The 26771-nt window shown below is 38.0% G+C and overlaps 1 protein-coding gene across 1 annotated transcript in view; it reads right to left on the bottom strand.

Annotated features, from left to right (window-relative positions):
• Positions 1-20247, bottom strand: part of eys (eyes shut homolog) — a 139790-nt gene extending 119543 nt beyond the window's left edge. Inside the window, 10 exon segments of the mRNA XM_076164047.1 lie at positions 179-432; positions 580-743; positions 3236-3375; positions 5804-5908; positions 9532-9691; positions 11445-11559; positions 12514-12641; positions 13686-13882; positions 17585-17701; positions 19491-20247. Of these exon segments, the coding sequence (XP_076020162.1) occupies positions 179-432; positions 580-743; positions 3236-3375; positions 5804-5908; positions 9532-9691; positions 11445-11559; positions 12514-12641; positions 13686-13882; positions 17585-17701; positions 19491-20247 (2137 nt within the window).
• Between the last annotated feature and the right edge of the window lie 6524 nt (positions 20248-26771).

The following is a 26771-nucleotide window of genomic DNA, read 5'->3' as shown; positions in this document are numbered from 1 at the left end:
CATTTACAGTAAGATACTCACATTGGTGACCAGAATAAGATAACTGCCCCCTAATAATACTACTACTACACTCATAATAATAATAATAAAAATAATTACATTTAACCAAATCTAAGTCCTGACATTGATGGAGCTGGCCATACTGGTGGACCAGAATAAGCTCATGTTCACATCATACCCTCAAATCCAGGGGGACAGTTGCACCGATAATCACTGATTAGGTCCATGCAGGTGGCACCATTTGTGCAAGGAAAGCTGCTGCATTCATTTGTTTCCAGTTCACAGAGCGGCCCCTCATATCCGAGCATGCAGCGGCAGGTGAAGTTATATTGCGAGTCCACACAAACACCATGTTCAGAGCAGTAGTGTCCAACACAGTAATCAATGTCTTCTTCACAGTAGACACCAGTGTATCCTCTGGGACAAAGACAGCTAGGAAGAGATTAAAGAGAATTCATTAACACTGTATACAGCAACAACAACAGCAAGGAATTGTTTTACCACCTAAAGAATAGAATGGTAAATATTGTTGTTTTGGATGCATTGACACATGCCTGAAGACACATAAGATTTGCTCACCTATATCCATCAATCTCATCCACACAAGTGGCTCCATTCTGACACCAATCTTGAACGCAATCATTGACATTTATATGGCAATTCTGACCAGACCAGCCAGATGAGCAGACACAGGTATAGTTAGTGGCATTATTCCACACACAGCTTCCTCCATTAGCACATGGCTGTAAAAACAACAGAAGCAAAGATGTTAGGTATGCATTCCGTGAAATATGATAGACTGTATGTTACTAAATGCAAAATGACTTCACAGAGGGAATATTTCGGACTGTGTTGAGGCCTATCTGGACAACAATACAGTCATTATCTTACAATACAACCACTAATCACGTCTTGCTCTTGGCTGAAAATGAGCTTCATTACAGCCACATGGTGCACTCATGAATACTGATTTGGGCTTTATACTGGAGTCACTCAGTATTCCATGTAACATCTATGTCATGTCTTACAGGAGGACATCAATGGCCATTGAGCGCTAAAGCTTACAAGAGATATCGCCAACAAAAGATACCAAGTCTAGCTGGTACATGTGTTTGTTTAGTAGTGGGAAACAAAGGGACAGAGCCGGCTGGTGGGAAGGTGTACAATGCAGACATCATTGCATTTCTGTAAAGGGGCCAAACACAAGCTTTGCTTCACAGTGATGATCAGCACCATCTGTCATCAGTAGGCACTCCTCCATTCAGGGTTTGTTTGTATGTAGAGTCAATTCTTCCAAATATAAAGAATCCCATGCAAACAAAAATACAGGCACTGCATATCTTGAGTTGCAGCCATTCATGTCAGGTGGCAGAAACATTTTCAATCCTGTATATGTGCTCCCTTTGTGAATGCCAGAAGCGGAAAGCTTGCCAAACAATCACACGTTTCCACATTTGTCTTCTTCCAGACATGGTGGAAGAAAATATCCAAGAAAATCCAGAAAATATGCTTCTCAATACGGCCTCATTCAAAAAGCAGATGGAAAAATGTGCCTCTGTGGTTTGAATTATGCAACTGTGGATGCATACATTTATGTTAAGCTACCTTCCCTGACTTCATGTTTTAAAGATAGATTTGCATAGGTCAGATTTTGTGACTTTGCTGCATTTGCACATGGACTCGGTCACAGAGCATGACTCTAATTGAACAACAGATTAATAAAAGTCTGAAATTGAACTGGACTTCCTGCACATTTAAACCAATATACTGTACAGCATCAGCAGAAACAATGTCAGATTATTGTATTTACAGTCAATCCTCCTATGGGAATTAATTGGATTGTCAAGTATAAGGATATATAAGGATTATCTCACTAAATAAAAATCAGAAATAAGACAATGTTTGTAAAGACATTTGCAGATCATTTTAAATTCAGTAAGTTGAATAACAGAAAATCATCCCTACTTATCACATTAAACATTGTGATATTACACTGAAAGCCAAAGGGGATATGCTTCCTGCTGATGGGTCTGTCTTTAATTTGAGGAGGGTCTCATTTCAACATGGGATACTAATTTTTTGGGAACTGTACCAATACTGTAATCTCTGCAAGGTATCAAGAGGATTATTTGCCCAGCATCCAATTGCAGGTTATATGGACAAACCCACCAAATATAACACTTTCTCGTTAGACTGCTTGTTAGGATCCCACGTTTAAGTGATAATGATGTTGTTACTACATTTTTGCTATACTGAGTGTCATCTCAAGTCAAACAAACCGAAGACAGGATGGTGTTTCAAATGCACACACATACAAAATAAATAAAATAATACAGTTTCTTCCACATGAATGTGTTCAGCTTCAGCGGAGTAAATCTCTGCAGTCTCTTATTATACTGCCATGTCCAAGCACTGTGCCGTCATTAAGATCATGTTGCCGCACACTGTGTTTATGCACTCATTAACCCAAAGTAATGGCATAAAAATTACTGTAGCATGTTCATTATTGTAAAATGTGATCTAGACCAGAGAGGTTATTACGTGCATCAGTGTCTTGAAAATGTATTTTTCATCCAAATATTATCCACAAATTTAGACTGATTTCATTTTAAATACTTATATATAAATATACTTATATAGTGCTGTGCAATGACCTCATATTCACCCATTCATACCATGTAAGGGGCCAACACATCAGGAGCAGTTAGGGGTTCAGTGTCTTGTTTCAACAACACTTCGACAGGCTCTCTATGAGGAGCCCGGAATCGAACCGGGAACCTTCTGATTGCTAGACAGCCACTCAAATTTCCCGAGCCATGCCGCACCTAACAGGTATGTCATTTGTCTTTGGCTGCAGATGTGTTCTGTGCTGTGCTGCATTTGTGAGTTAATGGCAACTCCAGGAAAACAATATAATGTTCCCACTTGAAAAATCTGTCTGCACTCTACTCTCCTCTTGGTGGAGCATTTATGATGTGAGTTTATGAGTGGAGTGTGACTGGCACAGCTGGTTTAATCTCTGAGACGGGTAAAGTTACTGGCTGGGGTAACACTGAGCAATTGCCACACTGCACCATTTACATCCCACTCCACACAGCCCCTCTGCACATAATGACACTGTGTCTATATAACTGAAAACAGCAAAGGTGTGTTGGTACAGTTTCACTGTCAAAACATTACATGAAGATGGCAAACAGTATGTAGACAAATTGACCATCAATATATTTTTACCAACTTGAATGTTTTGAGGGCAGGGCACACGGCAGGTGTATTTAAGGTCATCAGGAAGATCCAAACATTGAGTCTTTGGTGGACATGTGTTGTTTGATAGAGCACAAGCATCGATATCCACTTCACAATTGTTTCCAAGAAGACCTGCAGGAAAACATGAATACAAATTAAATAATCAATGCAATACTTGAACACCTGAAGGAGTAGAAAATAACAAGACATAATTTGATAGATAACAAGAGCACAACTGCTACTCTTGAGCCCAGCAACATTCCCATTAGGAAGACTTTGCCTATTTTGCTTTTGCTGAGTGGTCCATGGAAGTATTTCAGATTCAAAATAAGAATCCACCAATGGACAATGACTATGACATAGATCAATGTCTTATCCTGCTGTTAGTGTCATAGTAATCCATCCACATATCTTAACTAGTGACAATTACTCACAATAACTGGTCTTGGCTTTGGCAGAGGTCAACTTTTATTGGTTCTTGCCTTAAAACCCCACATGAGTAAATAGTATTTTATCTTAAACTGTTTTTCCATCCTTTTCATCTTTAGCCATCTGTGTTCTGTTTCTAAAAAGGGTTTCTATTTTTGGATTATTTCCGCTGTCTAATAAGATAAATATTTTTGTGACTTTGCTGAGAATAACAACAGACAATGGGCAAACATAAATACATTTTCTAAGCTTTATGAGAGGGATCACTGCACTTGGGCTTTATATGTGTAGTTGGTGCAATTTGCAGTTGGTGCACTCATGTGAAGGGCTTGTGTACTGCCAAACAAAACTCACGTTTATCTATTGATTTTACATAAATAGCTTCATTATGAGGAGTTACAAGAAATAAGGACGATAGGAAGACCTTAAGATTTTTTAAGATGAAGAAGAAGCGGATGTGATTTAGTTCCAAGGCTGGAAAGTCAGAGTACCCCTTGTGGAATGTTGTTACCGTGGATGTGTGGCTAAATCTAGTACCCATTTACTCAGGGAGTTGGGGATACATGAATAGGGATTATGCCTGGCCACAAGGGCAGCTTCTGAAGTTGTTGAAAAGAGCAACCAATTGCTCCAGCTGAAAAGAGAACACACCAGCTGGTGTGCAAAATACAAAACATTATCCGATCACTGAAGATACAGCATCACAATGCCACAGCCACAGAAGTATGGTAGTCTGCTCTCTACATAGAACAGTAATGTGAATTTGATAACAAACTCTTGTGTAGAACAGTATGATTAATAAACATTTGAGAGAAATCAAACACAAAACATGATTTGTCTAATTAGGATGGTTTGAATAGTTGCATTATTTATAGGTAACTCCTCTCAGTGTGAATGGTATCAGTTTGGTACAGTGTTGAAAGCAAATTTAACTGGGGTGGTTCACATCAGCTGCAGCAGAGCCTTCTGGGAGGTCATGGGCGTTATGCAGCCGGACATCTGTGATGGGAGTTTCGCACTCGTTAACCTCAATGATAGTCCTCAGTCTACTGCCTTTTTCCTCTAACATCCCAGCCAGATTTCTACTTCAGTGCCCAAAAAACACAGGGGACAATACATCACATCTGGTCAAATTGAAATTAAGGATGCTGTTTAAATATTGTAGATCCTAAATTGTCCACTGGTTGACTGAACATTGGTTTTGGGTCATCTATTCAATGACTTTGTTTTTGACATGTTTTAGTATCATGGCTTGAGTATTGCATTGCCAACAATGTAACATTTTCACAAAATAAAGAATTGCTAAAACAACAGCTAAAATAAAACTTTTCTTTTGAAATAATAGTTAACTATCCAACATTATTAGCTCTGTTCCCATAGTGATTTGCTGTTGTTGTTCCAGTAAAGGAAGAAACAATAATTACCAGGCTTAACAGTTCCATGTCAACAACAAAAAGCTCTCAGGAATGGTCCATTAGTTTATATTCAATGAATGAAATTCAGTCTCAATTGCTGCAGCAAAATAAGCAACTATTACAAATTAAAACTAATAAATAATAATTTCAGAATGTAACATTTGCATGCTTCAGCCATTTGGTTTGTGTGACTTGTATACATGTATAAATCTTGTGATCAGTAGTGTGCTGATCAGCATGCTTTTTCAGGTAAAATTAATGTGTAATTGAAGCACCAGGAGAATATTTTAACTACAGCACCACAGTAATTACTCACTGTGATAATTGAAACCTATTTAGAATGTAATCTGTGTCCCATGGCGGGCATGACATCGTAAGGGGTTCTCAGGTAACGTACAATGGAGATCAGCCTGAAAATGAGCTGATAGCAAATTTTAGGAATATTCAAATTGTGATTTTTTTATATTGTGATTCACACATTAATTAAATTATACCAACTTCTTTTACATACTACAGGTTTTCCAATATTACGTTTCCCCAGAGAAGACTAAGCAGCTTTGTTTTTGAGTATGCTGAAATGACCAGTGGGACCCTGCTTTCGCTGCATCCAAGTTTATGAGGTTAATACCATCTCCTGCTACCACAGCTTTCTATTCTTTAAAAATTAACACTTGCATGTTTTTCACAACAGTAGTTTTGGCCACAGTCTGACATACCTGTGGGACATTGGCATTTGTAGTGTCCTTCCAAGTCAGAGCATAAACCATTATTGCGACAGGGATTGGAGTCACACTCGTTGATATCACTCTCACAGTTAGTACCTGAGAATAGAGGTGAAACGGATGCAATTACTTTCATTTGCATTGCATTACTATCATATTGTAAACTTTCTGTCAACACAATGTAACTAGTAGCTACTTGTCACAAACTGTTCATTGCATTATTCAAATACAACCCATGTATTTTAAATAGGAGCCATGGAAATGGAAGAAAAATGTATTAAAAAAAATATTGTTATCAAACCAGTTTGATTGAAAAATCTATTATTTTGCCATTTCTCAAGAGTTGCCTGCAACTCTTTAAATCACTTGTGTCATGAAACAAACACCTCATTATTAAAATGCTGTAGGGTCCATCAACACTCCATATATTTTGAGGTTTTGAATTTAGTGTAAAAGAAGACTGCAAAATAAGAAAAGGTCGTTTTTTAAGAAATAACTAACATTCAGGATGGCAAACACAAGGAAAGGCAAGACAGAATTAAGAGAAAATATAATATTGCTTGGACAGGCTCATGTTCTTGTTAAGAAAATGGACACTTAATAACGTGTAGATGGATGAGAATAGATGAGGTGGGGGATGCAGGTTGCATGATAGATATTTGTTGGGTGCTCAGCTGCTTGCTCTACCACTGTACTGGTGGTGAAGGCGAGAGCGGTGTTTTCCAGCTCAGGTTATTAATTTAAAATGTTCTATCATCAATAACAAAGCAGCAGTGACATATAGTGAAAGTCCTTTCTTGACAGTGGGAACCTCATGCTAAAGCACAAACACTATGATTGATATCATCTGCACGATAGCTTCTACAGGTCATTATAAGTAAAATATGCCATGCTGTGCAGCAGCAAATTATACCAGTTTGTCCTACTAAAAACTGAGAAACGCCTACACTCATTTATGGCTGTGAATATAATTAATTATGTGTGCAGTATTGTTAGCCTTTTTTTCATCATACAATAATAAATGGTTGATGATTAAGCATGCAAAACATTTCATCCAAAAAAAACAGATGTCTGGAAAGAATAACATACTAGTAATTATTATAGACTGAATTGAAGGTCAAAATCAACAGAAGGTTCCTTTCAGGTGTTTGTCAATGTAAATATTGAATTTTTTCCAAATCCAAAACTGTGTGTGTGTGTGTGTGTGTGTAGATGCATATAGTATATACAGCGGGAATAAAATAGTTGTTGTTGCATGAAAAGAAAAGCCTTCCAAAACGAAACTAGAAACTGGACCTACCTACCATGAGTAATGCATACTGAGTCATGATCTACAAGTACAGTGGGGGTTCTGGGCAAAGCTTGAAATTAAATTGGCCATTCTATACCGCTTGGCCTGAAATTCAAAAGCAGAAATCCCTAGATGCCAGAAAATGATGAATTCTATCAGTCACTAAGACCTGCCGTGGTGTAAGAGACAATTTTCCATTCCTGAAGTGGCAAAAGATTTCAGCTTTGAAGAGAAGGGGGGGGGGGGGGGGGGGGGATGTGCTCATGTAGTGCTATGTAAGGGTTTATCTGAGTGACAGGTGAGTGTGTCAGGACTAAAGGCTAGAGGGGGATGCTCAAAGCTGAGTGCACTCGGAACATGTTCACATTCACTGGCTGTTTAAATAATGGAAGAAGAGAAAATGTACTTTCACCAAAACAATGTTCAGCAAGGACCATAATGCCAGTGTTGTCAATGCTGATCATTTTTTGTCAATTGGTGTCTACATGCAAAGTCTGGACCTTTCTGTAAACATATTACATATTAAAGTGGAGTGATATAACAGGTAAAAACATGAGCTGCCTTTGATGATATACTAACGTCACTAGTTCAATTCCTCTCAGCTCATTGTATATTGATCGAAAGGACAAGAAATATATAGAGGGAAAGGAAAATTCCTGATTGATACTTTGATCAACCAGCAAATATCACTAAATGGACTATAACCAGGCCAGTGAAAATTGTCTTATGAGATGCTAATGTATGCATACTGTTCAGGCTTTTGAAAATATTACATGAGAGGACTTTATCTAATATTAAAATCCCATAATCTGAAATACACTCCCTTGTAACTGTATTTTACAGCCCACTTGTCATTGTCAACTTAACAAGTTTTAGCTCTTTTCTGAGCTGGCAGCTAATTAGGAAGAAGTTTTCTTGAGTAGGGAGATTAGACGCAATCAGTAGTCAAGTTTAAGGTTGAAAAAAATGATTCAACAGGAGAATTGACCTTTGCTTCAAATCTACTGCTGGGTGATGAAATGCCTCTTTTTTTTTTAACATAGTAATTTCCTAAATATATTTTTTCCCTCTTGACAGAATTTCAATTATATCAACCTAAATGGTAGGTGTTTGCTGCTCTTTTCAGTTTAATTAGCTAAACCATAGCCTCAGTCAGATTACAGAATGTTCATATGTTTAATTAACAACATGTTGGCTGTATCGGGCTAATTGTTTCCTCAGGATGTCTATCAAATATTAATATAATTCAGTAATAAAATCTAAAATAGATAAACAAAATAACAAAAATTACTACTGATTTTAACAATGACAATATAAATTCAAACAATAATTTATTGTCATTACTGACTAGAGTAGTGACTTTTTGTGTAGTGACTATAATAGGGCCATTGTCACACCAGACATCCTACACCTGAGAATCAGCCTTCAGCAACGAATGCTCCCAGAGGTGCCCTTTCAAAGATGGCTTACAACTAGCAACCTATTCAATGCAATTTCCTCCTGAGGTAATAAGGAAAAGAGTAAGGTATCACAAAGGAATGTGTTCCATCCAGCCAACATAAAACTCACACCACCCACCATCGAAATGACAATAAGGGACGTTTCACATCCAAAATAAGTATTCTCACTTTTCTCAATGATCTCAATGGATGAATTTTTTTATTTTTTCTATTTATCGGTCCCAAAGAAATTGATTTTCAATTGAGCAGGAATTTTCCAAAAATATGCATACCCACAACTGGGCCGCCAGACGCCAAATGTCAATTACAGATCAGTATTCTAGCAGCGAGTCTTTGGGAAGACCAGTATACATGATAAGATTTAAAACCAAAACATGAAAGAGCAGGTCAGTGAACACACACAACACAACACTGTGCACAGTATATTGCTTAAGACTTTTATTTTATCTTTTACTTTTATATTCTATTTATGTTACCTACCCTTACTTTCTGTAAATACAAACAAGTCTCGGGTTAAACCGAAACACTTAATGCATCTTTAGAGAGCAGATTAGATGGGAGTTTATTTCCTGTCAACTAGCAAATAGTGCCAGCAAAGCACAACCTGGACGTGTTGAGAATGCTAATGTTTGAGTATGTATTAGTATTAGCAATAAATAATTTACATTCTGCGTTTTATTGCCGAGTCAGTTATTTTCTATCAGCAAATTCCAGAACAGATGTCATACTTATAACAAAGCCAGTTACCACAGGCAACAACAGAAAATATCTAAATGTATATATAAATTGATTGATCTAATGAACCAGTTTGTAGGTGAAGTGGTACAATTCTCATAAGTTGTTTGATATTTCATGCCACCTTCCTTGAAACAAAAAGTATCATCAACAACATTTTTTTTTAGATATTTTGCAAATAGCCAGAGAGATTGGTTATTCTTCCAGAAACCAACAACAAACCTAAGTTATCTCACCTGTGAAGCCAAGGGTGCAGATACAGGTGTACTCTGGGGGAGATGCTGGCTGACTTGTTGTAATACACGTGGCTCCATTCTCACACCTGTTTGGCTTTATCAGGCAGGCATCCTCAACATATTGACAAAATTCTCCAATCCATCCAGGGGCGCAGACACACTGAAAGGCAAAAGTATTATTTCCAACTGGTCTGTGGTACTTATAGTTACCGCCCTACCTAATCAAGGCTTCCCAGGTATGGATTTCCGTGTTGAACATGCTCAAACCTCATATCAAGCATGAAAACCGAACAAATCAGTGACTCCATTTATATCCGTGGGGGATTGTCCTGTCTAAACTTCATCTCTTTTGTTTGCTTGTTTTCAATTGAAGGGTATTTGGCAATGTTGCACCCAATTGTAAAGTTTACATTTGACAAATTTGGTATATTTGTTCTATGACTTAAATACTTGTAAGCATTGTTTGCATAATTGCGTCAACATTTCGACATTATATTTCCAAGATAAATTCTTTAGTTTAGTTATATAATGTAACATTTCTAAATAAAGGGTATTGATCCGTGACATTTCCAATTGTATCAAGTTGTCAAATTGAAATGGAGAATTGTGAAATTTAACTGGTATTTATACTACTTGTCCTCAAACGGCATTACTGTGACCTCCCCACACTGCAGCTATCTGTGATTCAGACTCAGATCTTCAGTACGTTTTCATTACACATGTAACTCTCCAGCAGGGAGCTATAGTAACTCCCACGTAACTCTCTGATATCTGCTGGAGAACATTTCTTACAGCCTGAAGATCAAGTTTGATTGCAGCCTAACACGCTCATGCAGTGTTGACACAAGTGTTTATTATATTTTTCATACTGTATATTTAATATCCAGTATATTCACCAGTTGCTGTGTACACATCAGACTTTGTCATCAGTGATCATAGATTCTAAACAATTTCTGTTGATTTTCTGTTTTTGTTACGGAGGCGTACAAGAAAAACAGAGAATATTACTTTGCACACTAAGCATAGGACAGTGCTTTCTTGGATGAGAGCAAATTTGCAGAGAAAAGGAAGTACTCCCTCTCCTTCTGTCGCTGTCTCTCTTTTTCCCTCTGCAGTCAAACTCAAAATATTAATTTAATTTTTCATTTTCACTCAAAGTATTTCAGTGTGCTGCTCAGAAATGGAGCTACAAAGCCAAAGAAGTCATCTCTGAATATGCATAACTTTCACAGCGGATGTTTTGACTTGACACACTTATACGGTCAACATCAGTTGCCAACTCTGAATTAGGCAAGGAAAGTACAATAAACACAAGGACATAAAACGTTTTGGCTGGTGATCTATTGTGTAAATGCTTGTAAAATGACAATGCCAAATTACAAGCACATGTGGTCTGGCATATCGGATAGCATTACGGTAAATGCTTTCTTATTGTTCTCAGTCAAAATCCAAATCCATCCATGAGCCCGAAAGTCAACCTTCTCAATTATATAGTTATTTCACCAGAGTTGCTTTAACATGACTTGTGGTAAATGGGTACCTATGCCTTGAACATGGACAGTGACAGCCCATGCAAGTTCTTTGTTCAAAATGGATAAAGACCAATCAATGGAGCTCTGAAATCAGGCAGCATCTAGGTAACAAGAAGCCATTATCAAGATGCAAGGTGTAAATTCAATTCTTGTCACTGAATCAAGACACTGAGATAACATTTCACAGCAACGTGTAAATAGAGACTAATTCTGACCAGTTAGACGAGAGCATATTCAAGATAGGTGAAAAAATACAGTATGTGGCTAAATATGTTGAGGAAAATAACCTGCTGGTAATAATATCCATTAAGGTCCTGCATGAGTCATGTATTGTTTTCACTTCTTCATATTTCATCAAGACTGAATGATTTAATTACTTACCTTATATCCTCCAATTATACTCATGCACCATCCCCCATGTAAGCAGTTGATACTGAGCAGCATACAGTAGTCAATTATTTTTTCACAATTCTTCCCGGCAAACCCCCTTCGACATCTGTGAAGACAGAGTTAGTGTCATTAAAATCAATTCACCTTAAATCTTGAGCTCTAATAAGCCATGCGCTTCGATTACACAAGCCTCATAATTTGGTTTACTACATGACCTGTTTGCGTTACAGACCTCGGTGAAAGAATACAGGCCGTGCTTTACATTTGCGTGGCCCTCATTTGGCAAATGAAAATAGCTCACTGTAACCAAATTAAGGAATGTTCCAAAGCAATTTTACAAAAATTGCCCCAATCTTGTACCACCCCTGTAGTCTACTGTGATTAGAACCCCCCCCCAATAAACTATCTTTAATTGATCCGTCTAGTATAATCTGTATTATAGAGACATCAAAGGGAAGACAAAAACATAAAACAGGTTTCAGCAAACGATCACACACATGGCAACAGGCATATATACAATGATGAAATGGTTTTCAATCCACTAATCTGGATGTTTTACAGCCACATTCGAGGTCAATTTTTCAGAGGTAATTTTCATATATCGAAACAAACTTGTATGGACAAAGGCTGTCAGCCTTAGAACTGAGCCTTAGAACTGGGAATTCTAGCGTATACCGTATGGAATTAATGAGGGGTAACTTAAGGGCTTTAAAGGCATACTGTAATGGAGTAAGCCTGTGCCTAGAAGTACAACGCCAAAGGCACTGCTGTACAGAAAATGTTTTAACACTCATGCAAAAAGCTTAATTAAGAGGTACTTTTAGATATTATTATGACCTTTATAGACACACAGTATTAAGATCTAGTTTAGACTGGAGTCTTTGCAACAAAGGATGATATTATTAGGGTAAAGCTATAAACTAAAATAAGTATTAACAATGTATTACAGATGGAAAGAGCTAGAATTAAAGATTAATTCACACCTAAATGCAGATTTACAGTCATCTTTACATAAGGGACCATGAGAGTGGCCTCTATTAGATCCTTTTGTGGTTTTTACCTGCAGGTGTAATCATGTTCCCTGGATACACAGGTGGCATTGTTGAGACATGGTGATGGGCTGCAGAGGTTCTTCTGCCTCGTGCACGGTGGGACCATATTACCATCTGCACAGACACATTCAGAGGTCTGCAAACAGAAGCAAAACAAACCAGGTCACCTGTCATCCTGAGAAACAAGCTTATATTACATAAAGTACATCAGATGACTAACTGCACATTTGGTCACTCACATATGCTGTACCTGAGATATATGGTCTATGGAGTCACTTTCATTACGATTCATGTAAATAATGATGTATATTAAGATATGAAAAATAAAGGGAATTTACAAAAATGCGACATATCAAACGTATTATTTGAATGATTTTGAATGAATTGTCCATCTTACTCATTTATATTTAAACAACCACTTACATGACCTAATTTGAACTCATAAAAATGCAAGTATCATCTACCTTGTCCACATATTATGGCGCAGCAGTGATCATTGCCACACAAACCCAAGCTGCAACAAGTGCGGAAAATTCGCTTCTCCTCCTTAGAATATAAATAAGTCTTTGCAGACGTTTCAAGATGCTTCAGAAAGCAATTACTTGAATAATTACTTCTGTCTCATTTGTGTCCACAGCAAAATGATGTTTACCTTTATCGCAGAAAATTAATTTTCATTTGGGCATTAGTCACTGTCATGACTTGAACATGTAAAGAGGTTGGTAAAAACCGATACACACAAATATCTAAATTAGCCATAAAGGCTTAGATGTTATGTGAAATAGCCAAGATACAGCAAGTTCAGAAAAGACACTAAGGCCATTTCTGTATTTCCCCTTGTGTATCCTTAATTACATGACACTCATTTTGAAAAATGAGTGACTAGAGCAGCATTTTCACTGAAAGGTGAAAATTCCAGCAGCCATACAATTATACAAAGTTCTGATGGAAGCCATTTCAAACTGGCACCTAAATGTGCAGCGGGTCATTCAATCAAAACCCGAGAGGAAGCAAACACTCTTCCCCTTATCTAATCTTCGGGATAAAATATTAATTGCTGCTGCAGCCTTCAAAATGAAACTATTTGATCAGGACACTGCATTCATTTCCATGTGTCATTTCATATGTATGCACCACTGAGGTAAAACCAAAAACTAAATAAGGCAAATTAAGTGCTCACATGATCCCCCACAGAGCAAATTTGTTCCTCCTGACATGCATAAGACTTGCAATCCACATCAACTTGGGAGTCACAGTTGAGGCCCCTGAATCCGTCTTGGCAATGACAAACCAATCCATTGGGACCCTCTTTACATATGCCACCATTTTTGCATGGATTTGGATCACAAGGGTCTTTCCTCCTCTCACATAGCGGGCCTGCAAAAGAGATGACATCATTACTGCACTTTTACTCAGACTGATGCAATTTAATTTACAGACGTAGAAACTACAACGAGTAAAAGAATTTCATCAGCTTTTGTGACGTGACCATCGCTCAGAGCTCACTGAAATTAGTAAAACCCAATCATTGACAAATAACATTAACAGAAGTGTGAAGTTGCACTGGACCTTGATGATTAGTATAATTATTATCACTATTAACACAGTTATTGATGTGACATACATTGATGCTATGCATGTATGTGTATGTATATATACACTTTGAGTAAATAAATATAATATAAATGTTATTTTCATAGTCAGGAAACGAGTCAGGAATAGTCTACATTGTGTTATTGTTGTCGGAATTTGATCTTGGCTTTAGATCCTTCCGAATTAAATTGTCAATTTAAGAAAGTGTCAGACAAAAACCAACCAACTCGACATATTTAAAATGACTGTGATCTTATTCAGAATATGGAAATAATGTCACAGGGTTTGTACCATAGCCTGGATCAGGCAGCCACCACACTTTGCACACCTTCTACATTCATCCTTTTAAAATGTTAGTTAACTCTGTACATAATATGCATGTAATCATATAATTGGAATATACGGTAATTTAAAACGCTGCTCTGTCACTGTTTAAATTACATATTTGTAGATAAGATTGTATCATTGTAATATACAGCTATAAATATGTGTGGGCTTTGTTAGTGTTTCTCTGGTGTTGTCCCGACACACACATCTGTAAATTTGCTGTACGGGAAGACAGACAGAATATGATACACTGTGTTATATCAAATTAGGTGCAGGTCACTTGGTGTTTTGAAAGCATTTACAAGTCTTAGAAATGTTTAATTGTTATGCTCAAATTTGAATTGGAATAAGAGATTGCTTAATGTTCTTATTAACATAAACAGTGTTTTGCATGGAGGATCTTCCCTGAACTGTAAACTCAGTAGCACAGCGCTCTAACAAAGCAGCATTCATGGTGACTTGCTGAGCAAAAATTACTTGAACTAAGCTGTAATCAGAGGTGTTTAACTGCTGCAGAGTATAAATATCAACTATCAACACAACCAACTCATCCAAAGACAGGCGACTGCCATAGTGACACTGTGCGAAGAATAAAATTAGACTGGATTCACTGCAGGTCCAAGGTGAATAAAATTTGATGTTATTCCCTGGTGAGGTTTTTGATTTTTGTGTTCTTCACAAGGTGCATGCACATTTATCTTTCCAGAGCCTCTTCCTTTGCATATTTTTTTTTGAATTCCCCTGCTGATACAAGTGCTCATGTCCCAGAGGCTCCTCTTAGTCTCCTCTGTGGGAATCAATCTTCACGTGTACACCTTCAGGCCTTGCTTTTGCCTCGTTTTCCACCTAGTTTTGAGTTTTCATAACATGTCCACTACACTTGCAGAAACATAGCTGTCTATACCAACAGCAGCACCATTTGTCTCATATTTTTGCACAGAACTAAAGATGGTTGGTGAACCAATGGAGACAAATGAATTTCTTAATCTATGGAAGTTCTGATATACAGCATTTATGGCAAAATATCGCATTAATCTTTCTTAGGACGTGCTAACCTTAAATGTTAACTGTTGCCAACTTTTGTTATCAGTATATAATCATATTATTGCATATCATGGACAGGTTAACCTTTAAAAGTCTGATATACCAACAAGGTAGCTAAAACAATTAACACCTAATACCAAACAGAAATGGTCCTTTAAAGATGGTAATACGTTACACCTTATACACAAGAGGTGCCACAGAGGACAGTCAAATCAAAAGAAAATCTCATTTGAAACGTCCCACGAGTTGGGCTCATTATTCTGTGCGCATAGACTTTGGCCTGTGAGGGCAGCCAGTGCTGGAGCAGCCACTAACTTCCAGTTGATTAATGAGGCAACTGCAGAGGGGAGGTGGAGGAAACACAAGCTCCACAGAACTCCCAAGAAGCTGATGGGACAGCAGGACACCATGACGATGTGAAAGCACCCAGTGGAGTCTGCTTACCATAGAGAGCAGTGACAATTAAAACTAATTAGATAAAAGTTGTGAAGCCGCAGGACGCATTGAGCTCTCCAAACTGTTTCTGATATGACTGATGTGAATTATCTTTCTTTAAAAGGACATGGGCTTTTTACTGCAGGCAATATTTTACTTGAAGTATTGGCTATTATTCTATGTGCAGGTTCAGTTACTTACTAGACGGGAAAAAGGCATATTCATTTTCTCAGCTGAACATTAGGTCATCAATTACAGCTTTACAGCGATGCATTGTTTTAATAATACTGTACTGGTACAAATAAAATCCCCATACATTTTTTATATCAGCTTACAAATCCAAAAGGTATGACCATAGCATAGAAAGACATCCAAAGTAGAACATTTGGTCAAATGTTTAAAGAAAAATAAAATAAGATTAATTAAGATTCATCACAATGGCCCTGATCTTCTATTGTAAAAAAAAACAAATGCCTGTGGCTTCTGGAAGTAACTTTGACAGCACATCACCCAAATCGGAAATCGGAAGCTGAAAGCACGGGCTGACTCCAAAGGCAAAGCGTTGTCACTTCAAGAATGCTGCCAAGACAAATTGTGCTACACATAAAGCGATGAATCACATTGGCGAGCCACCTGGAGTTTCTACTGGAAAAAGATTGTTGCGGGCTTGTTGTTACAGCAGACTGTGCTATCCAGGGCAACCGGAGGCCTATACGGGTCTTGTAATCCATTTGTGGGTGATACCCATTAACCTGACTGTTCGTTACTGCAGCAAATGAGACTCATTACGGGCAATAAAGACTGAACCAGTAGAGTCTCATAAACAAGCACCACAGCTCATACCCCTTTGTCTCAGGTCTACATCATAGTCACACAAACACAGAACGTGAACTACTTTACTGTGCGCTCGAATACAACTGATTGCAAATGACTTGTCTGAAGTGAGCAACACACAGTAAATCAGTTACCCATTAGTGTTTGTATTGGATGACATTCCGTGTATAACCCTAATTGATCCATGATTCTTAAGTGGTAATGAACTGCTAAAAACAGATTTCTTTGCCCTGGGGTATTTCAATTTTGTCCATCATCTCAGACTAGTGGGCATTAAAAAAACATAACAAATTTGATATGTCGCTTTGCTTTTACAACAAATTCCATTTAAGTTGCAGCCAATAATGTTAAAGCCCACAGAAGCTGAGCAATGAGAAACTGCTAAAATAATTTATAATAGCCAGTATAAACAATATACTGTAACTCATAACGCCATTGTTTGCAGTAAACCTTTTGTTTTATCAACTGAGTCATGCTTGGTTAGACAGCAGTTTGTCCTGGCCTTTCCTGAGTGTGTGTCAGTGAATATAAAATAAGCTTTCAAGGTATCTGATTTAAAGAGACCACTATAAAGTATGACGACAAATATAACATCAAGCAGCACAACAAGCCAGCCCACTCTGTGCCGCTGCAATATAAGCGCATATGGAACTAGGATCAAGTGAGATACAACAAAACATCATCCCATCAAGAACAATAAAAGACTAAACTGGGTATCAGTGTGAAATGTGTCAACCATATGGGGTCAGAAAGGAAACGATCCAGTCTTGAAGCAAATGTTGTGACACATATGTTGGACAATACGTGTGTACCATTTCTAAAACCATCTCAATAGGAGTTGCTTACCTGAGTTTCCTGTGGCACAGACACATCTGAAGGTGGTAGGTGACGCCTGAACACATGTCCCATTCTGACAAATTTTGTCACAGTTTTCCTGTCCAGTGATTTCGGCACAGTTAGCTCCTAAAACAACAACAAGTAATGTAGTTACTATACAGACTGCAATCAGAAGTGAGTCAGCTTTGTGGCATCGAAACATCACACTTGAGTTTAAACTTAGCAACCAAATATTGCTTCATAGTACAGGTCCCTGGAGTCCGCAAGAGTGATGAATCCTTTGTTACATTGTACATAAAAGAATGGATAAGACTGGAAAACTGACACTTGTTTGAAGAAGCTGAAAATGCACAGTACATAAATTAAGTGTGTGCAGTCTTAATTAATCGTTTAAGGTTGTGACGTAAGGAACTTGATATCTACTTGGCCTTATTCTACTTACATTACATTTTATTTTAATTTGTAACTACGCTGACTTACGTGGCTTGGTTGTCAAATTGTCACAACTGAAATGGAAATTGACATATCATCATCATCACCAAATCCCTTCCAACCATTTTAACTCCCTTATTGGAAACACCTGTTTGAAACAGAATCAAGACTAAACAATGGCTTAATTTACATGTTCTCTTTATCCGCATAAATTAGATTAATAATTATAAGATTATGAGGTCACATGTGAATCCTTCCTGTACACATTGTGATTGGAAAGCTATCTGATCATGCTTGCATTGTGATAATGTCTCACAAGTGAAAAAGGCGTAAATGCAATGCAGACAGCGGAGACACATTTGTGTGATTAAATCCTCCCACAAATTGTAAATGTCGCCCTCGCCTCATCTTCCTGGCTCTGCTCGCTCTCATTCATTTTAGTTATTCAAGTAGGAGTTGCGACTTGGCATTAACGGGGACCTGTCACCACAATGCTGAACAATGACAGCACAAGCATAAACGTTATTAGGTTGGATGGATGGATGATGGTCGTCCACGGAGCAAGGAGATAGGATAGACTAGGAATGATCTGATGACCGCATAACAAGGTTGCATGTTAATGTGAGGTCTACATGCAAATCATCAGCTGTCATTATCCAGAAAATGTATTCAGCACTGAGAACGGCTGTTAATGCAAGATGTAAAAGCAGCCAGCCTGTCTTGAAGGTATCTGCTCTTTGAGTGCCTTCTAGTTCCATTTGCATTGGATGAATTGTTAGTTATTTATTCTTTGATAAACACTGTAACAGTGTTTTCTAGTTCACCCGGCATCTGACATATAGTGACTTCTGAGTAAAACAGAGACAAATCTGAGTAAAATGCAGGGAAATATGGAGATTTGCCTTTTGAAAGCAGCAATTACCTTAATTGCCTGGGTTTCATCAGCGGAATATGTCAACGTGTATTTCCATGAAATTTTGTAGATGGGTGGGTCAAAGAGAAGAAATCAATTTTGAGGCCGGGCCAGGCGTCAAATTATTTTCATTATTCTAATTAGTAGTAGGAGTGGCATTTGGATTCTTATACAGTGCAAAATCAGTTTACCTATTTCTAAAAAGGCAACAATGCTATTGATAAAAATGAGCTATGTATATTTTGTAATGGACATGAACAAGAGATGCAATTCAGCCTAGATACAGAAAATGATCTGGGTATTATAGAATATAATATGCTTGGACATGGGTCAAATTTAGGTAATCACCAAAGCTAAGATGCTGATGATTGTTTAGCAGTATAAAACAAGAAGAATAAGGTAGACAAAATTATGATTTATAACCGTTTTGTACAATAAATATCTTTTTACATTGGGATTTCAAGGTAACGATAGAAATCTGAGAAATGTTTGGATTTGTTTGGTATGTCCTCTTTTACTGCCCTCTAGTTTATATAAGCTTAAACAATGGAATGCGAGTTTTGTCCTTACCTGTAAAATGTGGAGGACACAAACATTTATATGTCCTCTGGCCTGGATCTGTGGAGCCATTGCTCAAGCACACTCCTTTGTTTTCACAAGGGTTATCCACACAAGCATCAAACTTCTCACAGAACCTCCCGGAGTTGTAGTGGTAGCATTGACAGTGGTATGCATCTTCCCAGAGGCTTCTCTGACAAATACCATTCCCGGAACATAGCCTAAGCAGAGGAGAATTCTGGCAAAGATGCACTTTTACAGTTATGTTGAGCCTTAGGCCAAGTTTACACAGCTGGGTATCTCCCTTATGCACAGCGATAAAGTAATGATGACCTGGGACAAGCCACTTCGCTTCCACCTGCTCACTTTCATTGATATTGTGAGGAAAAAGAAACTGAGGTTTTAATTGTCTATTTATGGAGCAGCTTTCAAAGTCCTCTTTTGATACGTTCAGGAGTTTGATGCCATATGACTTCAGTGTTTCATCAGCAGACATTAACAGTTTGTCTCCATGTTGCAACTGAAGTGGGCATATTTGTGGGAAATTAAACGTCTGCCAACTCAACTCTTCTCTCACGCGAGAATCCCAACACTCAGCAAAATCGCTGCAGATGTTTTCCACAAGTGTCCAATTCATTTGCACTGGGTGCTGTTTATGTCTGCTCTGCCATTCAAGTGAAGCTCGTCTCTTGCAAACTGTTTGGCAATGGATGACACAGCTGCCAAAGAGTGTAAAGACAGCAGTCAAATGAAATAAGAATCTTCCCATGTTTCTTCTCTCTTGCTGATTTCCGGATGTACAGAATGGTTAAGGCAAATAGGTGGAGGATCCGGTCTCATGAGATGCTGCTCCACATTTTCCAGAAGTCCACATGATGAGAAGCAACAGCAGTCTGGGGAAAGTAAAGATATTGGTTAAAGTACTATAACATAACAAATGTCAACACTGACAAACCATTACTAATGAATTATTGTTTATCACTTTCTCATAATTAAGTAAACGGACAAAAGAAAAAAACTGAAAGACTGAGCAGAAGTCGGAAGACAACTAAGAGGAGAGTTTCCTCTTGTTTTGATCTGCTTTCACACCAGAGCTTGGTGTGAGCCTGGCTGAGGGCTTTTTGGCACCAAACCATGCAGTTCTTTGTCCTGCCGATACTTGATTTACAACGGTTGCTAGACACTGTATGATCAAATATTGCATATCCATTCACCCATTGAAATTTTTAAACACAATTACATAAAGGACATGAATAAACAAGAACACTGACGGGTTAATACAAGCAGTGTTAATATCAACACTACTTTTGGCTTTATACTGTATGTCTGAATCAATATAGGATCGATGTTAAGCTACATTAACTAACTGTAGTTAGTTCTTCAATGTTAAAAGGTTAAAATTTGAATAATTGACGATTGGATCACTTTCTATAGGCATTTCATTATAACACAAACAAATGTAATTACATAGGAATATACACAAAGAGATAACAAGTGAAGTTAAAATCATATTTTGGCTGATTTTTGGATTCATTTTATGTGTGTGATACTGAATGATGATATAATGAATTATAATATATGCTTGACAAGATTGTTACATCCCTATTTTCCATTTGTTACAACCTTGGACTACACATGGGACAGAGAGAAGCAGATTAAATTCAGGAATGTGATGTCTGAGCTGTTGCTTTGTGGAGACAGCGTAAGGAGAGATGACAGGCAAGCAGAGAGATGCATACATGGGGAACAACATGACAAGACACTGAGAGAATATGATGACAACAGTGTTCTTGATCTTATTGAAATAATTTGATATTACTTTATCCCATTTCCAAAAAGGGACACTATTTTGGAATCCTGATTATTTCTAATTGGTAAAATATCTGCAAAGGTTTCTTGGCACGATGGAGGTGAAATAAAGTTTGCATTACAGCAAGGAGATAACTTGTTATTGTTATTGTCGCATTCCAGTGCAACACTGTCCGAGTCACCAAATGCTTTCCTTAGTGAATTATGTCGAACAGACCCTGTATTAAAGTCAGTCACTGTGTAGGAAATGAAGGCTTAATTCTTTCTTTTGTCTTTATATTCTATAATGTGATATTGGATCTCGTTCAGGTGGAATGCAAAATGTCTTGGTCCATCTTCTAAGTATAATAATAATAGTTATAAGTATGGAGATCCAGAAGATGAGTATAGCTATGGATAGACAGGCATCTCTTAATTAAATGTGTATGTATTTTGTAAATAGTGCGCCCATGCTTCAGTTCTTTGTGGTAAGCTAAACTTAACAAAGACTATGCAATATATCTGTACTAAATATAAAAAGGAAATGGATTATCAGCCCACCCTTCTCTTCCCTCCCCACTGTTCATGGTAGAAGACAATAAGCTTACTCTATAAAATGTCACAAGACAGCATTAGAGGCTTTAATTGTTTCATTATATCACATGACTCGTAGCTGTAACATTGAAGCTGCTGTGTGGCAGAGTTGTCATAATCATATACAGTGCTGCTGACCACCAAGTGTGTCACAACAGCTTCCCTTTCCATGGCGCTAATACACAGAATGACACCGTCGGATAAAATAATCTCTCTCCCCAGCTGATGCCCGATACCCCTGTGTCAGGCAGAACACCGGGTTAAAGCAGACAGCATTGTCTTATTCCCTTAGGTGCTTTTCATACGTGGACAAAAGATAAGTAAGTACAGCACCCTCCCTGCACGGTCACATTTTCTCTTGATCAACTCACAAAGGCTGATATGAATTACATGATGATAAGTAATAAAATGTTGAATATGAAACGCCGCTATCGCTGCAACAGGGGGAGTGATAAAGTGAATGAGTTGTGATGAGGCTCTGTGGGCACCCTGAAGACCTCATTAACATAAGAAGAGGTTGTTCCGCAAAACGAAGTGTCAACAGATATTAAAGGAATAAAAACACACACAAAAATGAAGCAAACAGGATAAAACTTGAATGACTGAAAACTATACAACAGATGGGATTTGCTATTCAGAGAACAAAGCTGAAGCTCAAATATTAGTGGGAGTGCAGCTCACAGTGTTTGCTTACATGTCAACAAGGTTGTGGTGGTCAGCTTGTTGGTGGTCATTTCACTCACAAATAGGGTTATTACAGCGTGCCCTGTTTGTGTTGTGAGAACTAATCATGGCTTTGCAGTTTTACAATTATTATCTAGCACAATAGAAGCAAAAACACAAAAGTGCGAACGGCTGTGCAAATACATGTATGACAAATAGGAAAAGGTTTAATGTTGTATGTTGTACTGGTTTAATGTTGTATGTTGTACTGAAGTGAACGTCTACCTAAGCACACTGGTTACACAGGAAACATTCTTTTAGCTTTCCTAAGCAAACTCTGCACAACGGAGGAGGCTCGGCCTTGTTTGAGTGAGCGGGCTTGACAAAATCCGAACAACACTGGTGATCAACACTTTGTTAGTGACGGCTTTAATACTGCAAAGTGCGCGCTGCCATAAAAGGGGGAGTTTCTGCAAAGGCAAGCCTATGGGAATAAGATGGAACGGTCATGTGCGGCATACGTATTTCATGTCATATGTACTGACCCATTCATGTCAAAGGCACTGTAAATAAAACTGCTTTTCAACATTTCACTTCATTCGCAAAACACCAGTTGTCTTCAATGCCATTACCGTAGCTTGTTGATTGAATATCATCTGTGATATCTTAACCATTACTCTCTTCGTTACTGTTTCAGTTGCAACACTGAAGAAGCACGTATAAATAACGTCTGCCCTCCGCTGATAATCTGTAGCATTGGTGAAGAATATCCTCTGGGAAATCAAGTGGATTTTGTTGGGATCTAAATATCCTCACCTGCATTATGTGGAGAGACCCCCTAATGATTTGTTAAGGGGACCCTGTAGGAACAGTGGTGCAAAATTATTGGTCAGGAGGCTTTATAGCTCAGCCCGACTAAGCTCCAACATATACTGCCATGGAGCATAAATGCATAAATAACCATGGAGACAAAGTGCAATCACAGGTGAGTCAGTTTCGTCACATTGGAAAAAAATCTGCCTCAATTTAGCTGACTTAATCTCCCTTTGTAGCAAAAGCCTCAGACTATAAACACACCAAAAAGGTCACAAACAGGAAGAAGTTGAATGATTGTTCAACACAGAGCTACATACCTGACAACAAGATGCTGAATTTCACAGTAGATTATTTACGTAATAAGAGGAATTACCTTCAGATGGCAGGACAGGAGAATGGAACACCATTTGAACAAATACAACATGCTAACATTCGACACGCTCATCTGAAGACGATTACAGTAAGCTTGGTGTATAACCATGTTTCTTCAGCACCTCTTTGATTGCTGTGGCTTATCAGAAGTAGTGTTTACTTCCCATTAAAGTTAAATGCACAACTAGAACACTCTTTTTAGTGGCGATAAAGTTTAGAAAATTGGGAGTCTAGGAAATATTTGATTAGGGAAGTCCTGTTACCAATTAACATGACTGCACTTGAATGCAGCATTTTGCAAAATATTATATTATGGAAGAATTATAATATATCTTTCACTCTCCCTCTTTCTATAGGGTGAGTTATGACAAGACATCTCTTATTCGATAATTAGATTTATTATTATTATTATTATTATTTATTTATTCTCCATGCATTCTATTTATTCTCTCTAGAGACCAACTGGGAATGATCACGTGTTGTCGGGGGTTGGGTGTCCACTCGCATCACTCCACTCATTAAAGAGAGTCAGGCTGCGAATGTGCAAATGTACAACAAAAAAACAAATGACAAAAAAGAAAGAGTAGAGAAATTGAGAACATGACCGTGAGAAATGAAAAGTAAATGAAAAGGCAGAAATTAGCACGGAGACAACTGTCAAATATTTTACGAAAATTTTGAATCAACAGAAAAAGGTGGATGTGAGCAACCACAATAATCTTTGCACATGAAACACGTGAAAATGGGGTAATGCAGTGGGAAATAGGTTCTGGTAATCATGGTGGCCAGTGTGTTGGCTCCTGTCATGTACTGACAGTTTGGTAAATTGACTGTATTATATAGCGCTTTTATCCAAAGTGCTTTACATTTACTTCACACTCACCCATCCATACACACACACACACACATTCATACACTGAGGACAGGGGCAACCTGCACATCAGGTTAGGGGTTCAGTGTCTTGCTCAACAACACTTCCACATGCTCCCAAGGAGGAGCCCGGAATCGAACCAGCAACCTTCCAATCCCTAGACAACCGCATGTGGAATGTTTCATTACATTCTTGTCTGGAACATGCCATGTAAATATCATTACAGGCATGAGGTCAAGGACAGCTTGACAACCTTGTTTTCTAAATAGCACTCCATTGATAATTAATGTTAGATCTCATTTAACACAACCTCAAATGTCACAATTACCAAACCACATTAAACATGAATATTCATTGAATATTAATCGTTATTTAGATGTGGTGTCTGCGTGAATAGAATAGATAAGACTATATAATCAAAGAGACACAGACAAGCAAATAGGGGTTTGTGAAATTTATGTGGCTGGGCCTCCACCAACTAATGAGATGAAAATAACCCTGACCATGGGTACAGTGGGAAAATGTTGCTGGTGACATGCTTCAAACAGGTGAGTGGGGATGCTATAAAACCTGACCAATGTTGACAACAAAATTGCAGCGCAGGCCTGGAATGCCTGTGACACTCGCTTTGCTGCTCCTCTCTCCCTAATGTGGGGGGGGGGGGGGGAACCTCACTGCATCTCAGAAAAAAAATACTTCGCCTATCTCTTGTTGCGCAAAAATGTCTAATCAAAAGCAGAAAGACATGGATGAAAAATATAACCCTCTTAAATCACTTAGCATGTGGCAGCAAACGTCATCAAGCGGAATGAGTCAAAGATGCAGTGATGCAGGTTGAGCAGGAGCATAATTCCATTTTTATACATTCTCCTCTGCAATGGAGGAAACAGAGCAAGGTGGCACTAAAGCACACACACCAAGTCCAATGGTTCATATTAGATAAATAATTACATCCACATATTTCCCCCATGATTAATAATACACTGTTTTACCTGATTTAACTGCTACTAATAAATTCCAGAGTTCAAAATATCAAGGTAGTTTAAGGCCTGTATTCTGCAGGGTGAACTTAATTCAGACCTTTTAACTGCAATTATCCTATGTGATTAAATCTGAATTATATTCAATACTAATTCATACCAATGGTCACACTGTTGACCTCCATTTAAGTAAACTAGACAGAAAGGTTTTCCTGGATATCAAGATGCATTCAAAGTATTGATCATTTAGAGCATCAGGATTATACCAAAGGCTATGTGCTGGCCCGGGTAATCAGGGCCATGGGGTCAGAAGCAAAGCCATACATGTGAGGGTCAGCTAATGGTCTCCAACTGCCTACTGCTTTCAGTACGGCTCAGCACAGCCAACATCACGATAGCTGTGTTATTATTATACCTCTGCGAGACTGATGACTAAGGGAGACACAGGAGGAAACCAAATGACTTGTAGTTGACTAAATGTTATCTTCTAATCAAATGGATAGCATATGCTGCATTCCATTGGAAATGCACACCATGGCCTATTTCACGCCAAACGTCTCCCAGCACATTTATGAGAGGGAAAGAATAGTGAGAGAACTGTGAACATTTGGTGTCGTGTCACATCTGATATGTCAAAAAATATGTATTTCCTTAATTTTTATGAGCAAGGCAAGCCGCTGACCCTGGCTAATGAGTCAGGAGCAACTGCTCCATTTACTGGAATTCATCTGTGAAAATAAGCAAGCACAGGCAAACATTACTGAAATAAGTAGGTCTACTCCCTTTACATGGGAATTTCAAATTATAATTTTCTGAATCTAGATCTTTTAAAGCCTGAAAGCTGCAGTGGCTGTTAAAAGTCATCTGCATCAAAAAATGCAATTAATGTTTGCTATGCAGCTCCTTATGCACTGTTTGCTGTTGTATGTCTGCTTAGGGATTGGGAATCAAAACTGACCTAGTAAGGCTACATCTCTGCACAGTGTGACTTCTGAATCCTGTTTATGTTTACTGTATATGATCCCTGATGCATGTATCTCAATATCTGAAATAACAGTTCTGATTTCAGTTTCAGTTATAAGCCTCATACAGAAATGGACAGGTATTATTACAAAGCCCTGGAATAGACAACAGGTTCTTTACAGGTCTCTATAATAGAAAACAGTAAATCAGAAGACAAAAAGTGAATTCTCTGTCAAGCTATCGCAA

This window comes from Genypterus blacodes, unplaced genomic scaffold, assembly GCF_046128005.1.
Source record: "Genypterus blacodes isolate CSIRO-AG114 ecotype Tasmania unplaced genomic scaffold, CSIRO-AGI_Gbla_v1 ptg000012l_1, whole genome shotgun sequence".
Lineage (NCBI taxonomy): Eukaryota > Metazoa > Chordata > Actinopteri > Ophidiiformes > Ophidiidae > Genypterus > Genypterus blacodes.
The sequence above is the reverse complement of the archived record's forward strand: the minus strand, read 5'-3'. Positions and strand labels throughout refer to the sequence as shown.